The 19,698-nt window shown below is 35.7% G+C and overlaps 2 protein-coding genes across 2 annotated transcripts in view; both read right to left on the minus strand.

Moving 5' to 3' along the window:
* The window catches only part of mcrip1 (MAPK regulated corepressor interacting protein 1), a 362,891-nt gene that overhangs the window by 202,130 nt on the left and 141,063 nt on the right, over nt 1-19,698 (minus strand). The gene's annotated exons all lie outside the window — the stretch shown is intronic.
* The window catches only part of LOC307166329 (uncharacterized protein), a gene marked incomplete at its 5' end in the record, with an annotated part of 39,815 nt that overhangs the window by 11,595 nt on the left and 8,522 nt on the right, over nt 1-19,698 (minus strand). Inside the window, 6 exons of the mRNA XM_079884620.1 lie at nt 1,372-1,999; nt 7,058-7,213; nt 17,601-17,893; nt 18,005-18,072; nt 18,320-18,367; nt 18,602-18,761. Of these exons, the coding sequence (XP_079740746.1) occupies nt 1,372-1,999; nt 7,058-7,213; nt 17,601-17,893; nt 18,005-18,072; nt 18,320-18,367; nt 18,602-18,761 (1,353 nt within the window). The remainder of the gene's footprint in view (nt 1-1,371; nt 2,000-7,057; nt 7,214-17,600; nt 17,894-18,004; nt 18,073-18,319; nt 18,368-18,601; nt 18,762-19,698) is intronic.

The following is a 19,698-nucleotide window of genomic DNA, read 5'->3' on the forward strand; positions in this document are numbered from 1 at the left end:
TGTTATAACTCATGTACAGCAGCCAAACAAAATTTAAGGTCAAGAGCCCAACTAAAACACACACTGATCTCCACAATGGTCACTTTAATTATGGTTTTCTCCTTCAGTGATTCTGCTTGTTAACACCAGGTGTCTTCAATGTTGGCAATAAAAGATATTTTGTAAATTTTACTCATTTTAAATGGTTAACTTTTAAGGAATTCATTTGATTAATTATTACTCAATTCTAATTTGTTAAATGTAATTAATAATATTGCTTGTAATCTGTTGCCTCATTTTTATTAATTAGATATTAATAAAATCAATGTATTCTTTTTTACAGTGTAGTTTTATATCATTAGTATCATCATTTACTCTCCCTCATGTCGCTCCCAAACCTGTATGACTTTCTGTCTATTGTGAGACACAACAGAAGATATTTAGAAGAATGTCTCAGCGGTTTACAGAGGCCAAATAAAATATGGTGACACGTCAATAACATCAAACCTCATTGGCTCTTTCATGTCACAGTCACATGACTAAACACCATGATGTCATGACACAAACACCAGTGAAGTTTGATGTTTTTGATGTCATCAAATTTGATTTGGGCTCCACATACATGAGTTTATCAATGATTTGATTTGTGAAGTATTAAAGGCTCTTTTAAAAGTAGCATATTTTAAAGAGTGTACTTATTTTGGAAATTATACACTTTAAAAGAATATAATTGTGAAATAAGTATGAACTGAACGTAATGTTTTCAGACACGATGTAATTGCTATTAAATGAAAATGTATCATAGTTTAAATGTACATATAAAGCAATTAGCTGAACTTAAGAGTGACTTTTTGACCCACTTAAGTAAGATTTAAGTATATAATGTAATTTCATAATTCTATTGAGTTAAATTGAAATATTAAATATTATTAAAATGTACTTTAAAGTAAAACTTTCATTTTACATTATAAAAAAGTGTACTTTATAAAGTGTACATATGAAACAGTCATGAAAGTTGACCCTCTTTAAGCGCACTTAAGTGGCCTTTCATTTAATTAATATTATATTATCTGCAAGTACAGTTTTTTTTTAAATATACTTTTAATTTGAAGTACACTACAAGTGCATGTCAATACACTTAAGCGTACTCCTTTCTTTAACCACTAGTTGTTTAGATTACTTTTATGCTTTTTCTCCTTTTTGGAGCTTGAAACTTTTTTACTCCATTGACTTTCAATGTATAAACTAAAATAGACGAGACATTGTTCAAAATGTCATCTTTTATGTTCCACAGAAGAAACTCACTCAAACCGGTTTGGATCAACATGAGTAAATGAGTGAGTAAATGAAGACACTTTCATTTCTGTGTGATCAATCCCTCTCAGTTCATACCTGTTTCTCTGTCCTCTGTGCTGCAGCTGATACAGTGTTGTGGTTTTTATGTTCACTCTCCTTACACCACACACAGATGCACTGTTGATCAGTGACACAGAACATTTCTAGCTCTTTATCATGTTTACGGCAGATCATGTCCTGCAGTCGTCCAGTGGCATCAATCACTTTGTGTGGCTTACGAGAGGGAAATTCCTCATGATGGTCAAAATGAGTTTGACAGTAAGATTCCTGACACACCAGACAGGACTTGACGGCTTTGTATTTTCTTCCAGTACAGACGTCACACTCCACGTCTCCAGCTCCAGCGTAACAGTCAGCAGGAAGTTTAGTCTTCTTCAGTTTCTCCACCAGTTCAGCCAGAATGGTGTTTTTAGCTAAAGCAGGTCTTGGACTGAAGGTCTGTCTGCACTGAGGGCAGCTGTAGACTCTCTTCTCATCCTCCTGATCCCAGCAGTCTGTAATACAGATCTTACAGTAACTGTGTCCACAGGGAATAGCCACTGGTTCCTTCAGGAGATCCAGACACACTGGACACATGAACTCATCCTGATCCACTGAAATTCTGGCTTCTGCCATTTTACTGCATGAATACAGAGAGACACAAACACACAACAGCTCAACAATACTTCAGTTTCTGTTTCTCTGAACTGAACTGAGGAGTTGAAATAGTGTCCTGCTTCTGTGTTTGAGTGACATGTGCACATGGGCGCCTATAGTTAGAAAGTTAGGACAATTCCAAGGGCCTCTGACTGACAGGGGCCCCAACATTTAAGTAAAAACTAATTTAAAAATGTTATTATATTATACACTATATAAACCATCATCATTGAGTATAATAATAAAATTGATGATGTCTTTGATTTTACTTATTTTGGCAATAAAAGTTAAATATCCCCATTGACCAAAAAGTAAATATTCATATTGACCGACCACCCCGCTGTATCTGCATGAAATGGTGCTATCCTGGCTTAGCGTGCGCGGTGTTTAGTTGCAGACAGTCAGTCAATGTGCCAGAAACACAGAGACCACAATGTTGCATAGTAAAAGAAAATCTGGTTTTCAAAAAAGGAAAGAGAGAAAAGAGAGAGAGGGAAGACAAAAGAAAGGGTGTCAATCTGTAACCCAGTTTTTCCTCAAGAAAGGTGGGTAGCCTTTAGTCTGTGAGTGGTATTAACCTGTTGTCCATTGTAACGTTAATGATTCCTGTCTTGTGTTCACCCTTGTCTTGTGTGGACTTTTGTTATTTCCTGTCCTGTGCCATGTTTTGTAGTCCTTTGTAGTTTTTCTTGTTTATTAGTCTCCCCAGGTGTTTCCAGGGTTCTCAAGTTTGATCAAAAGCTTGGAGTGAGATCACATGTGGTTGGGGGAGGAGCCTAATGGAGCCCCGCCCCCACCTGTCCCCGCCCCCCAATTTTAACCATTGTTAACCCGCACAAATTGAAATTATAACAATTGGTAAATCTAATAAATGACAGAGCAATTCATCACATCAAATATACTCTTTAATGTTATATTTCAAAATTACAAATAAGTTATACAAAAATTACAAAAATATAATGAATTGCTCCAAACAGTTTGGAAAAACAAATATTTTTGCATTTTGAATATGTCTAGTCGAAACGGTATAATGATTTATTGTGTGGTGGGACATTGTGAACAAATGACATATTAGAGTATTATTAAAGGAGAACTCCGGTCAATTTTAACATTGAGCTCATTTTTTTGTACATTTGGAGTGCTGTCAATACAGAGAACAACGACAAAAATCGGTGTTGCCTACACCGAGTTATTCTATTTTTAAAATTTGCACCCTGTTGACTTCAATGGGGCAAGTACTAAACCTGCTTTTAGCCTCTTAACATCCTTGATGTGTCATTACAAGTGCCCAGAAAATGTGAGTGATTCCTTCAGAGTGAACACGAGTGAATCTGACTGCAGTAGATGTGAAAGATATGTATAAAAATGATGTTATTTAAGCCAGCGCAAATACCTTTGTTTACATCCTGTTTTTCGGTTGAAGTCCAAAGTAGTCGATTGCCGAGTTCACGCGCGTGATCATAGGTATTAAACCTATGCGTGTGAACTCTGCAATCGACTACTTTGGACTTCAACCGAAAAACAGGATGTAAACAAAGGTATTTGCGCTGGCTTAAATAACATCATTTTTATACATTTCTTTCACATCTACTGCAGTCAGACTCACTCGTGTTCACTCAGAAGGAATCACTCACATTTTCTGTGCACTTGTAATGACACATCAAGGATGTTAAGAGGCTAAAAGCAGGTTTAGTACTTGCCCCATTGAAGTCAACAGGGTGCAAATTTTAAAAATAGAATAACTCGGTGTAGGCAACACCGATTTTTGTCGTTGTTCTCTGTATTGACAGCACTCCAAATGTACAAAAAAATGAGCTCAATGTTAAAATTGACCGGAGTTCTCCTTTAAGGTGTGTGTGTGTGTGTGTGTGTGTGTGTGTGTGTACACAAGAGTACACACTCCAGCTTATGAAATGTGTTTTGTGTTGTAAGTGTTTGAAAAATACAAATGCAATGGCAATGATTAATGTATGTTTTGACAGGATATATATTACCCAGAGCACTCTGCTTTAATACGTATGTAGCCTTAATGTAACTAGAAATACATACAGTATAATATATAATTTAAAATAAAATAAAATAAATAAATTTACATTTATTTAAAATAAAATGAAGAGATACATCTTCATTCCTTCCCATACCCACTAACATTTCCCTTAGTTTCAGATAACGTAAGCTAGCCAAACTGAGCCAAAGCTTCTGGCCTGGTTGCAAAGTAGTTGTAGAGTTTTTGACTGCATCAATAATAATGTATACGATGGGCTATATATTAAATGTTCAAGCCTAAAAATGTTAGACGAGCTTTCTTCCAACTTACCTTCTCCATCATCACGACGTGTGTTCGCGCGATGTTGTTGGTTACCTAGTAACGAACGTACGTTGGCCGAGAATGTTCCGTCAACTTCCGTGTGTTCGCGCATCTGTGTTGCCTATTAACGAACGCAATCTGGCCAAGATACGCGCTGGCGGCAGGAAACTTCACTTTGTGTGCCCGCGCCTCGTATACAACGTTATATATAAAGCTTGCATGACATGACATGCTTGGTTGGCATTGCCTTTTCAGCGTGAGAAATACACGGTGTGGCGTGTGAGCGTGTGAACTGGTTGAATTTCGTGTGTCTCACGGCCAATGCGTGAGACTTGAGAACCCTGCTGTTTCTGATTAACCACACCCCCTTGTTATCTTGTTTAGCTTGTTTGCCTGTGTATATAAACCTCTGTGCTTCAGTTATTGTTTGTCGGTCGTTGTAGCTGTTTCCTTGTTCTGGTCCTGAGTTCCGTGTTCTGTTGTTTACCTGGATTTCCTGTTTGTTTTATTAAAATAACGCTTGCATATGGATTCTCTCTCTGCTTCATTCCTGCCTACATCGTAACATCCATAGTGAAATAAGCTAGCTAGCTGCAGGCTAGTGTTAGCCTACATTTCATCAACATTTAATCAGTGCAGGGAAACGTTTACTAAGAAATTCATCTTAAATCATTTAGCCCCTTTTAGCAGACTTAAAAACAGATGAGTCAGCAGCACCCCAGTCTCCCCATAACTGCACCCCTCCCTGTCCCAGTGAAGAAGGTGAGCAACATTGTGTTAATGACTTAGCATCATTCCAGGGAGTCTGTATACTGTCTATGGAGCTGTGTGGGGTTCTCTGACTGTCTCTCTTGCTCTTTTTACCATAACAAAAAAGAAAATGAAATATTTATTAATGACAGAAATCAAACACAAATTATTTTCTCACATAATGACCATTATGACATAAAAAAAACAACCTCCTGTCTGTACTGGATGCAGTTAGAAACAGTTACCTCAACCTGCATGTAAGTTACAGACAATATTAAAATAATCCAGTTTGATGCGTTCATTTAGACTGAATTTTGGCCGGTAAATAACATCTATAGATACAGACTTTATTATTCCCATCATTCCAAACCTCAAAACTTATTTATTTTAATTAAAACGTTTTATTTTATTTTAATTAAAAAAATTATTTTAATTACAAAGTTAATATATATTTAGGTTTTTTCTTTTTTCTTTTTTGAAATCTGTCATTAATTTTACAATAAAAAATACATGGAGACTGTAAAGGATTGCCTTAAGGACATTTTTATGGTGGCTTTTAATCTTGCATCAAATAGTGAACTGCATACTGTATGCAGACTTGCATTTACAAATCACCAGCAGTAAATATTGTGCTAGTATTGAACTACAAGAAGCAAGACAGTTGCAAGCCTTTGATTAGAGTTATGTAAAGCTTTTGATGGGACAGTTATGTCCTAGAGATGTGGTGACAACAGCTGCGCAGAGGGGGTCCAATTAGATTTTTTTTTGTCATGTGGCCATGGGCATCAGTTTGGTTTGAAATGTGCTGGGGACAAAGACGCATTCGGAAGTTCATTTTCAGAAGTGCTGGGTACAATGATGCATTTTTTTTTCTCTCTCTCTTTCGCGCAGGTCATGTTTTGAAAGACGATGTCCTGTAGCTAATGTAAATAAATAAAAATGTATACAAAAATGTGATGATGTCCGACTCGTTTTATGAAGAAGAAAGCAGTAAGTTTTCAAAAAGCATAAGACATATGATATGACATGTTGACAATATGACATGGACGTGACGTGGTTTAATGTACCTAAACAATGATTACCAAATTTCTCTCTCATGTTGCTCCTCATAACCACTGAAACCGGTAAAAAAAAATCTAACCCAAAGTCTAATTATTATGGACGTTATCTAGTCCAGTCATTTTATGAAAATAGGTTGAATAAATTGCAACAGAAGCAACTGATTTTGTATCCTCAATATGTCCTGAGTAAGGAAAAAAAAGTCCAGAAGAATCCCATTAGGGGAAAGTTTCGAAAAAGACCCAAATATAGCCCATTCATACGTCTATTCATTCTTTTTCTTACGTAAATAGGGTAAAAAAAATAACCTTTAGATATCACCATGAAAAGTACTGAGTTGATTACTTGCATCAAGACAAACAAAAATTGTTTGTTAATATGGACAAACGGTGCATAATGTAATTATGTATGTGCTAATTTGCATAAATACCACAACAGTTCTAAACATTGGGTATAGTAGGTGAAAATGTCTACAGCAAAATTACTGTTTGACAAAAATGATTCCACTTACTAAACTACTACATTATTTACACAAATAACTATTTACAAAAATGATGCCATTTAACTAAACTACTACTCAATTACCCATTTATTCATATCCAATGAACTAGTTACATTTCAGGGGCAGCCAGCTACTCAAAATGAGAGGATCCACCTCAAACATCCTTTGGACTGCCCGCACCAGCCCAGTGCAAGGGATATTGAGCCACTTACCCAATCAAATCGGACACTAAGGTTCCAGGACAGCTGGTACAAAGCGTTCCCCTGGCTACACTACAGCCATCAAATAAAGGGGGTTTTGTGTATTCATTGCATGAATACCTTTGCGCAGAAAACCTCCACCTTGGCCAAAAGTGCTGAACCAACCTTCATATCAACAGGCTTCAGAAACTGGAGAAAGGGTAGGGAAGCTTTCAGTAGGCATGAGATCAGCAAGTGCTCAAGAGGCAGCCAGGTCTGCTCTCTTACAAATTGTAGGTGCTGTGAGGTATCTCTCCAAACAGGGCTTGACTCTTAGAGGCCATTCCAACGAGGAGGGAAACTTCCAGACTTATCTCAGGGATAAGGCAGAGGATGACCACAACCTGGCAAGCTGGCTGCAGAAGCATCACCCCTACACCAGCCCTGAAATACAGAATGAAATGTTGAGCATTATGGGAAACACCATAATTAGGGGGGTTGCTGAAGAAATTTCGGTAACACTTTACAATACGGGTGCACTAATCTGCATTAATTCATGCTTAACTAATGCACAGATAATCATGTGTTAATGTATGACTCATGAAGAACTAAACCATTAATTAATGATTACTGCATCAGTAACTAATAAAGATTCTAAATGATTAATAGATTAAGTAATATATGAATTGTTATTAATTAAATGTGTAATAATGTATTAATTACTTAATAACTTATTTTATTAACTAAAAGTATAAATTAATGCGTTAATTACCACAGTTGGTCAAAGCAATGTACTTCAACTTCCAGTTGTCTGCTTTAATTAATCATTAACTAATGATTTCCAAATGTATCATTATGTTATGACTTTACTTGTTGAGGCACATGACAGAAAGAAAATGCAGCCTTTATTAGTCGTTTAGAGGAACATGTGTTAAAATTATTAACTAAATACCCAAATTCCATACTTATTTTTGGTGGAGATTTTAATGTTGCTTTAGATGGCAGCATAGACAGATGGCCTCCAAAACTCCCTGACAATACTAGTTTATACTTGAAAATGTTTATGCAAAGATTCTCATTGATCGATAGTTGGAGAGCGTTACATCCCTCTCAAAAGATGTTCACATGCAGTAATAACTCTCTCTCCTCACAATCCCGAATTGACATGTGGCTTATCTCTAAAGAATTATGCAATGCCTCTACTGATATTTTGCCATCACCATTTTCTGACCACAAGAGTATCTTTATTCGTACCCATTTTTCTGCCTCTGACAATGTACACGGATTCTCTTCTTACTGGAAACTTAACAACTCCATTCTCTCATACAGGGAAGTAGAAGATGAAATTAACAAGATAATTCACAAAAATTGGAATAAAGCAAGAGAGGAGAATAGTTACAGCAGCAACTGGGAATTTACTAAATATGAAATTGGCAAATATCTTAGGAAATTTAGTACTGATTTGGCAAAAAAGAAAAAAAACTGATGAAAATTCTGTTCTATGCAAAATCACCAATCTTTTATCTAAAAATGTGGATGATTTACTTGATTGTGAAAAAGCAGAATTGGTTGATTTACAGTGCAAATTAGACAACATATATAAACATAAAGCTGAAGGGGCATTTATTAGATCGCGCAGAAAATGGATTGAAGAGGGTGAACAAAACTCGGCATATTTTTTCAGATTGGAAAGACCGCAAGCTAAAAACAACCAAATTCAAAAACTAATGATTAATGGTAATATAAGTGATGACCCTAAAAAGTATAGCAAAGTTCTGTGATGAATTTTATAGTGATTTGTATACTTCTAACTTTCCCCAACAACATATGAATGATTTCTTTAAATCTTTACCTAATATAAACAAGTTGAGAGATTTAGATAAACACTTTTGTGACGCCTCTATCACATTGAAGGAGACAGAGGAAGCTATTAACTGTTTAAAGACCAACAAATCTCCCGGAACAGACGGACTCAGCTCAGAGTTTTACAAGCTATTTAATCACAGTATAGCACCATTCTTGTTAAAGGTATATAAGGAAAGTATAGAAAAAGTATTACTTCCAGACACATTAAGTCAAGGATTAATAACTCTTATACCAAAATTAAATAAAGACCCCCTCTTAATTGACAATTGGCGTCCAATTACACTATTAAATAATGATTATAAAATAATAGCTGCAGTCCTAGCAAAAAGATTAAAATATGTTTTGAACTCTATAATTGACGAAACACAGTCAGGATTAATGCAGAAAAGACACATTTCTAATAATATACGGCTAGTGTTAGATATGTTAGACTATTCAGAATTAATTGACAATGATGGCTTCATTTTCTTTTTAGATTATTACAAAGCCTTCGACACATTGGAACACAAATTTTTATTTCAGGCTCTTCGAAAAATCGGCTTTGGCGACTTTTTTTGCAGAATGGTCCAAATGCTATACATAAACGGAAACAGCTCACTTAAGCTACACTGTTAACCCTTGCTGTAAAAAAAGGCCAAATTCTGACAATATCATACCATTTTTCATTAAAACAGTAATATACCGTAGAAAATAAAAATAGCCTACAGGAATATACTGTGAATTAACAGTGCTCAAAATCGACACTCAGAGGCTGTTTTCACAATCACACCCTATACCCTCAATCACTATTCCCTACATTAGTTCACTAATATAGTCCACTTGAATGAAAAGAAGTGAGTGAATTGAGACACTGATGAACACCCGATAAGCAGAATCACTGAAGGACAGAGAATCAAGAACAGAAAAAAGAGAAACACAGAAACTATAACTGACTTCAGCAACACTGAGTGTGAAACCAGTTTACAAACCAGTTTAACATTATTTCTTTCATACATGTACAAAAGTTCTTGTTGAGAATTAACAGAGATTGAGTTAATAATAAAGTTTGTAGTCACCATGATGGAGATCAGTATTTGCTTTAGTTGGTCTCTTGTCCCTTGACTTCATACCATTCATCTCTCTTTGGCTGCTGTAACAGTGAGTTTATAAAACACATCTGTTATGGCAAGAAAAAGTCAAGAGAAAGATGTTTAGTTGTTTTTAGCTTTTGTGATGATTTATCATTCATCCTGGACACGTCTGATTTTCAGATCTTTCCTCTATATATTCTTTGAATGTATGGGTATTTCATATTTAGCATATTTAATTGTGAATCTACAACATGAAATCAACATTTCTGTAATCAGGTCTTCTGAAGAATATTGTAATCATATAGTGCATTAAAACATGTTTAACTCCTGCTTGACTCAGACACACACAGACACCAACAATCAGCATATGAATCTCAACAATGGTGACAATCAAAAGTTTCATGTCGCAATGCAATTTGAATCGCATGCTGGGTTCCAGGATAAAATAAAACTCCCAGCATGCACTGCTGCATGAATAATAAAACAATATTGCCACCATTGTTGAGATTCATGTGCTAAATTGTGATATCTCTGTGTTTCTAAAACACAGCATAGCTCTGTTTTTTTTTTTTTTTTTTGGTTTATGCATGATGTGTTATAAAAAAATAAGTCATTGTAATTTATTGTTGTGGTTTCACAGTGGTGGTAATGTAACACTTTTGATTGAGGATTAAACACTAAATGAGTAGGAATTAATTCCTTAGTGAATGAACAGGCTATATGATGATTTTATCACCATAATCAACATAACCACATAAACTGTGTGTGTGCACAAGTGTGACTTACAAAAACAGCTCAAGCAGCAAAAGAAACACTAATGTTTTAGCATCAGCATCCCAACTAAAGCAAGCACTGATCTCTATAATGGTGACTTCAAACCAAACATTTTCAATTAAACATCTCAATAACAACTTCTGTAGATGTATGACAGAGATAAAGTCATACTGGTTAATAATAAGTGTAATAATGTGTAATGGCTGGAAGTCAGTTGTAGTTCTTGTGTTTCTCTATTTTCTGTGTGTTCCTCTTTCCTTCAGTGATTCTGCTTGTTAACAGCAGGTGTTCATCACTAATACTCAACAATCACTTACATATTCCCTTAATTATCTCACTGCAACACTGCTTCAATGTTACTTTTACTCTTTGTGATGTGGATTTTACTGTGGGGTTGAAAGGGTTAACAGTGTAAGATAAAAAGACACACCCACAAAATGTATTTTAACAGTAATAAACTGTAAGTTATAAAACAGGTATATACTGGCAACACTGTTGCCAGTAGTTTACTGTAAAATCTTGTTTTTTGGGTCACCGTTGTGCAGAAGAGTAGAGCCTGTGCTTCAGTCCAGAAGAAGGTCTACAATCATTGATGATTTGCTGTATGTTGTTTTATTTAAAAGGCAGTGACTGTGTAGTTGCTGGTCCAGTGGAAATCTCTTTATTTACTAAAAAAATTGTGGTTTCAAATGAAATAAGTTCACAGTAATACTTTACTCACTTTATTAATGCATTATAAATTTTAGTTAATACATTTAAATGACAGTTGGTCAATTTAAGGCAGTCGGTTTGAGTTTTAGTGCATTTTTACAGTAACATACTGTAGATAACAGTAAAGAACTGTACAATTAACAGTAAATTACTGGCAACAGTGTTGCCAGTATTTTACTGTAAAAAAAACCGGTAAGGTCTAACAGTGTAAGTAATGGTACTTCACCTAGATTCTTTTTAAAACCAGGAGATAGACAAGGATGTCCAGTTTCCCCTTACCTATTCCTAATTGCAACACAATTCCTTAGCGTAGGCTACATATCAATGACAGTTCTTTAAAGGGTATCACAATTGTCAACACTAAAATAAAAATGAGTCAATTAGCAGACGATACAGCTTTATTCTTGAATGATTCTTCACAAATTCCAGTGGCTTTGGGTAGTCTTCAGTCCTTTTCTAAAGCCTTTAGATTAAATCTAAATTTTAATAAATGTGAATGGCTACCTATTAAAAATTGCTCTCTTACCTCAATTGAGGGTATTACTGTTAAAAATAGGGTAACATATTTAGGTATACAAATTACTAAAGATGAATGTAGGTGTTCAGCAAACTTCAAACCTATTATTACCAAAACTCAAAAAAAAAAAAAAAAAAAAAATGCAATTGCTGGTTACAAAGGGATCTGTCCTTAAAAGGTAGAGCACTGCTCACTAATGGCTCGTTTCCACTGAGTGGTACGGTACGGTACGGAACGGTACGCATTTATTTGCGTTTCCACTATCAAAAGTTGTGAATGGTACCAAAATGCCGAACCGTACCGTACCACTTTTTAGGTACCCTTCCATTGGGGTACCTAGCACAGTGGAACGGTACTAAAAGGTGGAGCTAGACTCACTGCAGGACGTTGATTGGTTGACAGAGAATCGTCACTTGCGCGTGCTACAAGAGGAATGACAACATAAGAAGCGCCATTTTTTAATATAAAGTTTAATATAATACTACTGTTACTGTATCACGAAATGTAATTTTAAGAGTTTTTCAGGCGAGAATGTAGTTGTTTAAAGCTCAAATCTGTGGTTATTTATAAAGATGATTATTTTTTCCCCCGGTTGTGAGATCCATGCGTTCAGCGGGCGCTCGGCGCTCATGTTTCCCGGCTGGATGAGCCTTTCCTCGGCTAGTCCTCGGCGTTCGTCGCTGACTCCGACGGTAGTGGTTAAACATAAGATATAATTCGTTTTGTGTAGACCTAACGGGCGATCTTTGGTCCCGTGAATATATAATGAGTTCCCTGTCAATCGTTTTGGCTGAGGGCTAAGTTGTGTTTAACTTTACTTGTAATGTTAGACTATCTAGCGCGCTGCATTTGGATATTTGACTGAATTGTTTGCTTTATTTCTTATTGTATAGCTTCTTGTACTTTACTTAAACTTTTATATAGGCTATTATTGATAAAACTGAAATTTTACAAAAATAAATATGGTTTCTTGTCATTTTTATTACAAGATTATCACTGATGTTTATTGCAACATTTGTACAAATGCATATATTGCCTGGAATATGTTTATTTTATTTATTTTTTTAAACGAAAAGAGGTAACGTTAGGGTTGTGTTTTAAATTTCGTTTTGTTAGAATAACGTATAACGTGCAGTGAATAATCAATATGCGTTGCGCATGAACCACATTTGTGTCCCTATAAGGTTTAATTTATTTAAATGAAAACGAAAAGAGGCAGAGTGGTGTTTTATAACATATTTCGTTTTATTGTTGCTTAAAATGTACATACAGAGTAAGTTAACAGAGATAACCGGAGTAGCAGAGCGAGCTGAGTGACGCTTTTAAGAACGCGCTGTAGGAGTCGCACATGGCAAGTACAAACTTTGCGTAGGCTACTTGATAATGAGAAAAGCCTAATGTCGGCGCTTGTCTTCTTGTGACAAACATGTCGAGGAGCAAGAACAAGATCTGCTGTATGTCATCCATTGTAGTTTACTATGTTCTTCTTCGCGCGAAAATGACGTCGATCGAAACTCCACGCCTATCAAGTAAGGGTACTGTTGGCAGTGGAAACGCTAGCCAGATCATGGTTAACAGACCCGAACCGTACCGTACTGTCCCGTACCGTACCGTACTGCTCAGTGGAAACGAGGCATAAGGCAGAGGGTCTGTCTCGACTGGCCTATGCAGCCCAGTCTCTGTTTGTGGACAAGACCACTTCTAAATTAATTAATGAGGTTTTAATAAAATTCTTATGGAAAAATAAATCTCATTATATGAGAAAATCAGTCATATTCAACTCTTATAATAGTGGTGGTTTGAATTTTATTGACTTTGATTCCCTCAACAATTAAAAATAAATTGGCTGAATCAGTACCTCGCCAAACCATCTTCTATCGGGAATGTTTTTCCTCAACTTGTTTTTTTTCACAACTTGGTGGCATTAATTTTCTCTTAATGTGTAATTATGAGTATCCAAACTCCCTATCAAACTCTCCAACTTTCATCGTCAGGCTCTCTTAGCATGGGCACTAATTTATAAACATAACTATTTACCACAGAGATGTTTTATTTGGAACAATAAGAACATTTTATTCAAGAATAAATCTCTCTTTTATGATAATTGGTTCAGTAATGCTTTATTTTTGGTGGAGAAGTTGTTTAATAAACAAGGTCTTTTGTTCAGATATTCAGAATTTCATTCCGAATACCAAAATTCCAATAACCCCAAAATAATTTGCTACAGTAATGGGTGCTATTCCCTCTGGCTTATGTATGCTTTTTAAAAACTGTAATTACTCCATCCCAGTATCTACTACATCCTTTCCTAAACCTTGTGATACTCCTGTTGGTCAAATTTGTTTTTCTCAGTCGAAAGCTAAAAACTATAAAATAATATCTTTATTTCTTAAGAATTTGATTTCTGTTCCACCTGTTATTTCCTTTTGGAATAATCTGTTTGTTAACCTTAACTAGAAAAAAATCTGGTCTTCACAGTAGAAATTCTTTCTCACAAATAAAGTGAAAGAAATCTCATTTAAGCTCATACACAGGTTCTATCCTGTTAAGAAATTTATACAAATATATAAGTCTGACATTGAGCTAACATGCTCTTTTTGTTTGAATTCTGATGAAACAGTGGTTCACTTATTTTGGTCGTGTCACTACACTCAGAAGCTTTGGGATGATATTGATGTATTTGTCAAGTGTAAGATTTGGCCAGGCTTCTCAGTACATATGAGAAACATTATATTTGGGTATTTTGACTCAGACCCCACAAACAAAAATATGTGTTTTGTTATTAATTTAATTCTTTTCCTAAGCAAATTTTACATTCACAAATGCAAATTTTCAAACTGTTAACCTGTCTTCTCAGTTTTCTTAAAAGAAATAGAAAATTATCTAAATGTGATTTCAGTATCTACTAATAAGAAAGCTATAAGGACTGTTAGAATTTGTTCTGCCTTTGATCTCTTCATGTGAACATCTTTATGTGATGTAATCTGGCCCTAACTCTTTTATATATATATATATATATATATTTGTATATTTTTTTGTCCTATTTGCTGTCGTCTCCTTTATTATTGTTTTGGTTGATATTATGTGATGTATACTTTCTCTGTTGTATGTTCCTGTTCCCTCTGCTGGCTCTCAAGGGCACTCCAGCTGATGACCGTTACAAGTAAGTTTCCCCTTTTGTTTGTTGTTTTGGCTAGACCTTCTCCTGAAGATTGAATGCTTCCATTTTCTTTGTTTAACAAAAATAAATAATTGTATTTTTGCATCATCAAGTGGTTGGCTCACATTTCCGGGGCAGAGGACTGAAGTGAATCCTCCACGCTTACGTTTCTCCATTTTGATTTAATTTAATCCAGTTATCCTCTCCCAACCCTATACTGGGAGAGCTTTTAACGTGACAATATATGGATTTTTTGGATGCTCCATTTATGTTGATGTAGTGTCTATTGGTTGATCTGAAGTGAAATGGCTCGACTCTCCACACATCCATGTAGAGAAGCAAGAAGAAGACAGACAGAAAAGAAAAAAGCACAAAGTAAATATTTTTTTTGAATCTGCACTTTTCTTTTCCTTAGTTTCATTAGTTTAATTTAATCTTTTTCAGCTGAATCTTTTCTTTTTATCCAGAACTAGAGCTCACTGCTTTTCGCAACAACAATACTGATACATTTCTCCATATCTGGAAAGGACTATTTTACATCAACAACTTTATCAAACGTTGTGAAAGTCATTTATTTCTTGTAAAGAGTTCATGATCTCCATCCCTTGTGGCCCAATATCTGAAATCTCAGAAAGTGCTTCTTCATCCCTCATCTTCTGCATCACAATTTTCCTCACATTTTGAACTGTGATTGTTTTCCAGCACTATTTTCTCCACTACTAATGTCATTTTCCACATCTTCACTCCTTACATTGTTCACAACCATTTCTGTTATTTCATTATAAATTATTCCTTAATCTTTTCATTTTGTTTGTGTTTAATAATTTCAAATGAAAGGTACTTTTAATAGTAATATTAAAATGATTATGTGTCACTACAATAAAAACTAAATGAATATGATTTCCATCAATACAATTATAGCTTGATAAACACACACACACACACACCATTCTTACTGACTCTATAAAGGATTTAAAGGATAATTACGGTATTTAACACTTTGAGTCTATTTTGTAGTTTGTTTTGGACAAACTAGAGTGGTGAACACAGAAATTTTGACAATGGTTCCTGTCTCGACTTTGACTATTTTAGAACCTTTGACAGCTTCAGAGTGGAAGTCTATGGGCATGCACAAATATGTCCTTAAAACAACCCTAAACATTCGTTTTCAAAACTGTACAACTCACCGAGTGGTTAGTGGTGTTCGTTGATGTTCCAAAACAAGTAGAGTGGCGAAATACAGTTTCTGTCGTGTTTTATTTGGCATTTTGTAAAATCCCATTGATTTCTGTTGGAGGACTCATTGCTCGTTGATATTACTGCGCTTCCGGAAACGGAAAGGGGTCTGTTTACATTTGGTTGTAGTCTTTTCGCTCGGTTCTCCGTCTTTTTTTACTGTCTATGGCTATAGAGCTGGTAAGTCCCGCCCCTTCCGCTAATCCCCACTGGACCTCTAGGTTGAAAAATCGTCAATGCAAGTGAATGGGAGAAAATAATTATTTTCTGGTCCCGTTTGAATTGTGCCATGAATGTGAACATATGATGTCTGTGAATTTTTTATATAACTTTTCGTGTAAAGAATGCTACAATTTAGCATGTAGAAGTTTGATACGGGTAGACTTTGTGTGTGAGCACTTTGTGGACTACAACTCCTCGCTGCTTTCGACGCGTTTGAAACGTCAACACCACTCGCACACGGACACTAGCTCACGGATCCCGCTAAACATGGCTGTGTCTTTGGTGCACTTCACCGCCTTCTTTCAGGGAGAGGACAAAATCGTTGAGGTTGGCGAAAACCACGGGTAAGTCAACTTTATGGGGTGACGTCACATAGGCGACATGTAGTCTTTCTCGTTATGTCTTTTCCACAACTGCTAGCCGAAGAATCATACCATATACTGTCAAACTCGTAACATGAAAAGTTATATAAAAAATTCACAGACAACATATGTTCACATTCATGGCACAGTTCAAACGGGACCAGAAAATAATTATTTTCTCACATTCACTTGCATTGACGATTTTTCAACCTAGAGGTCCAGCGGGGTTTTACGGAAGGGGCGGGACTTACCAGCTCTATACTATGCGCTAGACACCTAGTTCCGTACAGCGTTCTTGTACGGCAAAGTGGTTGTCGCCATAAAGTGGTCGGGAGTGTGCTCACGCTTTCATACTCAAATATCGAGCGGAAGTTTATACGCGGTTGTGAGGTATCTGAAAAAATAGTTCCACTATAGCAAAATAAACGGATTGCAATCATACATTGCGCCGATATATTTGTTTTTAATCATCAACGAACACCACTAACCACTCGGTGAGTTGCACAGTTTTGAAAACGAATGTTTAGGGTTGTTTTAAGGACATGTTCGTGCATGCCCATAGACTTCCATTCTGAAGCGGTCAAAGGTGATTCTAAAATAGTCAAAAACTCGAGACAGGAACCATTGTCAAAATTTCTGTGTCCACCACTCTAGTTCATCCAAAACAAACTACAAAATAGACTCAAAGTGTTAAATACCGGAATTATCCTTTAATACACACATTTATTCTGTTATTTCTGTGGCAGAAGTTAAGATATTAAAAATAAAATAAAATAAGAGTCTCTGTATTTCACTGTTACTGATTTATCGTGCAGCTCAAAGTATTATGGGTAAAATCTCTCTACAATCTGTTCTGAAACATCAACACAGTTTCACTGATGATCCAGAATAAACCCAAAACCCAGGACATAACGGCTGAGTGAATGTGGTCTGGACTGTGTGGATGAGGCTCATTGTGTCAGAGACGCTGTAGAAGGACAGAGTTCCTGCACTGTGATCCACATACACTCCTATTCTTCTGCTGATGGACTTTACAGGGAGATCAGTGCGTATCTTATTGTGCCAAAATTTGTAAATAGGGGAAGAGCACTCCAAACTCCAGGACTGATCATTAAATCCAAACGCACACTCATTACCCGATCCCTTCCTGCTGATGATCTTATATGACACTGATATACACACACCAATATTCCCAGTCCACTCAATCTCCCAGTAACAGCGTCCACACACACTCTCTCTACACAACACCTGAGAAAACACATCAAATCTGTCTGGATGATCAGGATACGACTGTTGTGTGTCAGTGCCAGTAATCACTCTGTTCCTCTCAGACAGACTGAGGTGTTTATTCACTGTGTTCAGATCCAGAGTCAGCTGATGGGAATCTGATGGAGAGAAAACACATCAGAAACAGGAATTATGAATCTGTCTGATCTTTTAATGTATCTGAACTCTTCATGAATCAATGTTCAGTGTATCATCAGTGTCTCAGTACAGCTGACCAAATATCCTGTGCAAATCATCATTTACATGATCAATTATAAAACTCTTCTATCATGATTTATTTCTCCTTCTACAGGAAGAACATGAACACATTCAGTGAGTTTTTCTGCTTGTTTTCTAGTGACTCACATTGTAGGAAGTCGTTCCTGGTCTTGGGATTCATGTTGGTGAAAGTGACTGTGGAAATAAACACACATGAACAGTGTGAAGAGAAATGACAAGAGAAAATACATTAATTTCTGAGACATTTCTAATATGATGCTCTATAATATTATATATTAAACGCTTGTCCACGATGATGATTGTGCAAATGGATGTTTTAACAATCATAGGAACATTTCAGAAACGGTTGTACGTTCAGATTTTGGATCTTTCTCCACACGTCTGTATAAACGAGGCGCAGGACTTTACCTCCGTCTGAGATCTTCTTGATCTCCTCTTTGCAGAAATCCTCCAGTTTGTCTCTCAGCTGACGGACAGATTCTCTCATGCCATCAAAAGAGGAGAGAGAACTGAAGGAAACGTCGGGTTCGTCTGTAGATTCAGGAGGTGCTGAGAGAGACTGGAAACTCTACAGAAAACAGAAATCAAAACTCATCATCTCCACACTTCAGCCAATAACCTGCACTATATCAGATCTGAGCGGCTCTTGTTGACTTGACTTCTCTTCAGTGACTCGCTTCAATCCAGCACTTTCACACAATCAGCACATTCTCCTCATATTCATCATTTAATGCTACAATTGACACTTAATAATAATATCATCTAAATATATATACTTAAGAGCAGATTGAATGTTTTATGCTTTCTGACACTTAATTATTTTTCATTTTCATTCATTTTAAATATATTAAATGCAATTAGCTAATATTTAGAGAGCTTTTTGACCAACTTAAGTAGGATTTAAGTATCTGTATATATAATTTCAGAATTACTTCTATTGTATTTGAAATATGGTTAAAGTTACTGCTGAATGAACTGACACACATTTATGATAAACTAAAATATACTCAATGTAATTTCTATTGAAAATTGTTTGTTTAATTTTTAATAAAATTTTTAATAACACACTAGAGTTTTAATTATAATCAAGTACTTTACATGTGCTTTAGTATGTCGGTCAACATCAAAATAACTGCACTTCTTTAAAGCATGACGAAATATTATTAAAACATAATGATTTCTAATATACAAAATAAAACTTTTAATTTGACTGTTACAAAGTGCAGTTTTTAAAAAGTCTATTTAAAGTGTGTTAAGAAACATAGTTGTCACATGAACACTGTTTAGATCATTTTAGTTTTCACTTGTTTTGTTCTCATTTGTCTCCTAGGTTACTCATTTCCCTCTTGTTTGTTACCATAGTTTCTCATTAATTCCCTCTTTGCTTCACCTGTGTTTATCCAATTATCTTTGTTTGCTCCTAGTATTCATATGCCTGTGTTTCAATTCTCATTTGACGGTTCTCGTTAACGTTTTGTGCTTGGTTATGGTTAATCCTTTGTTAA

Source organism: Squalius cephalus (assembly GCF_949319135.1).
Source record: "Squalius cephalus genome assembly, chromosome: 1".
In the NCBI taxonomy this organism is placed as follows: Eukaryota; Metazoa; Chordata; class Actinopteri; order Cypriniformes; family Leuciscidae; genus Squalius; species Squalius cephalus.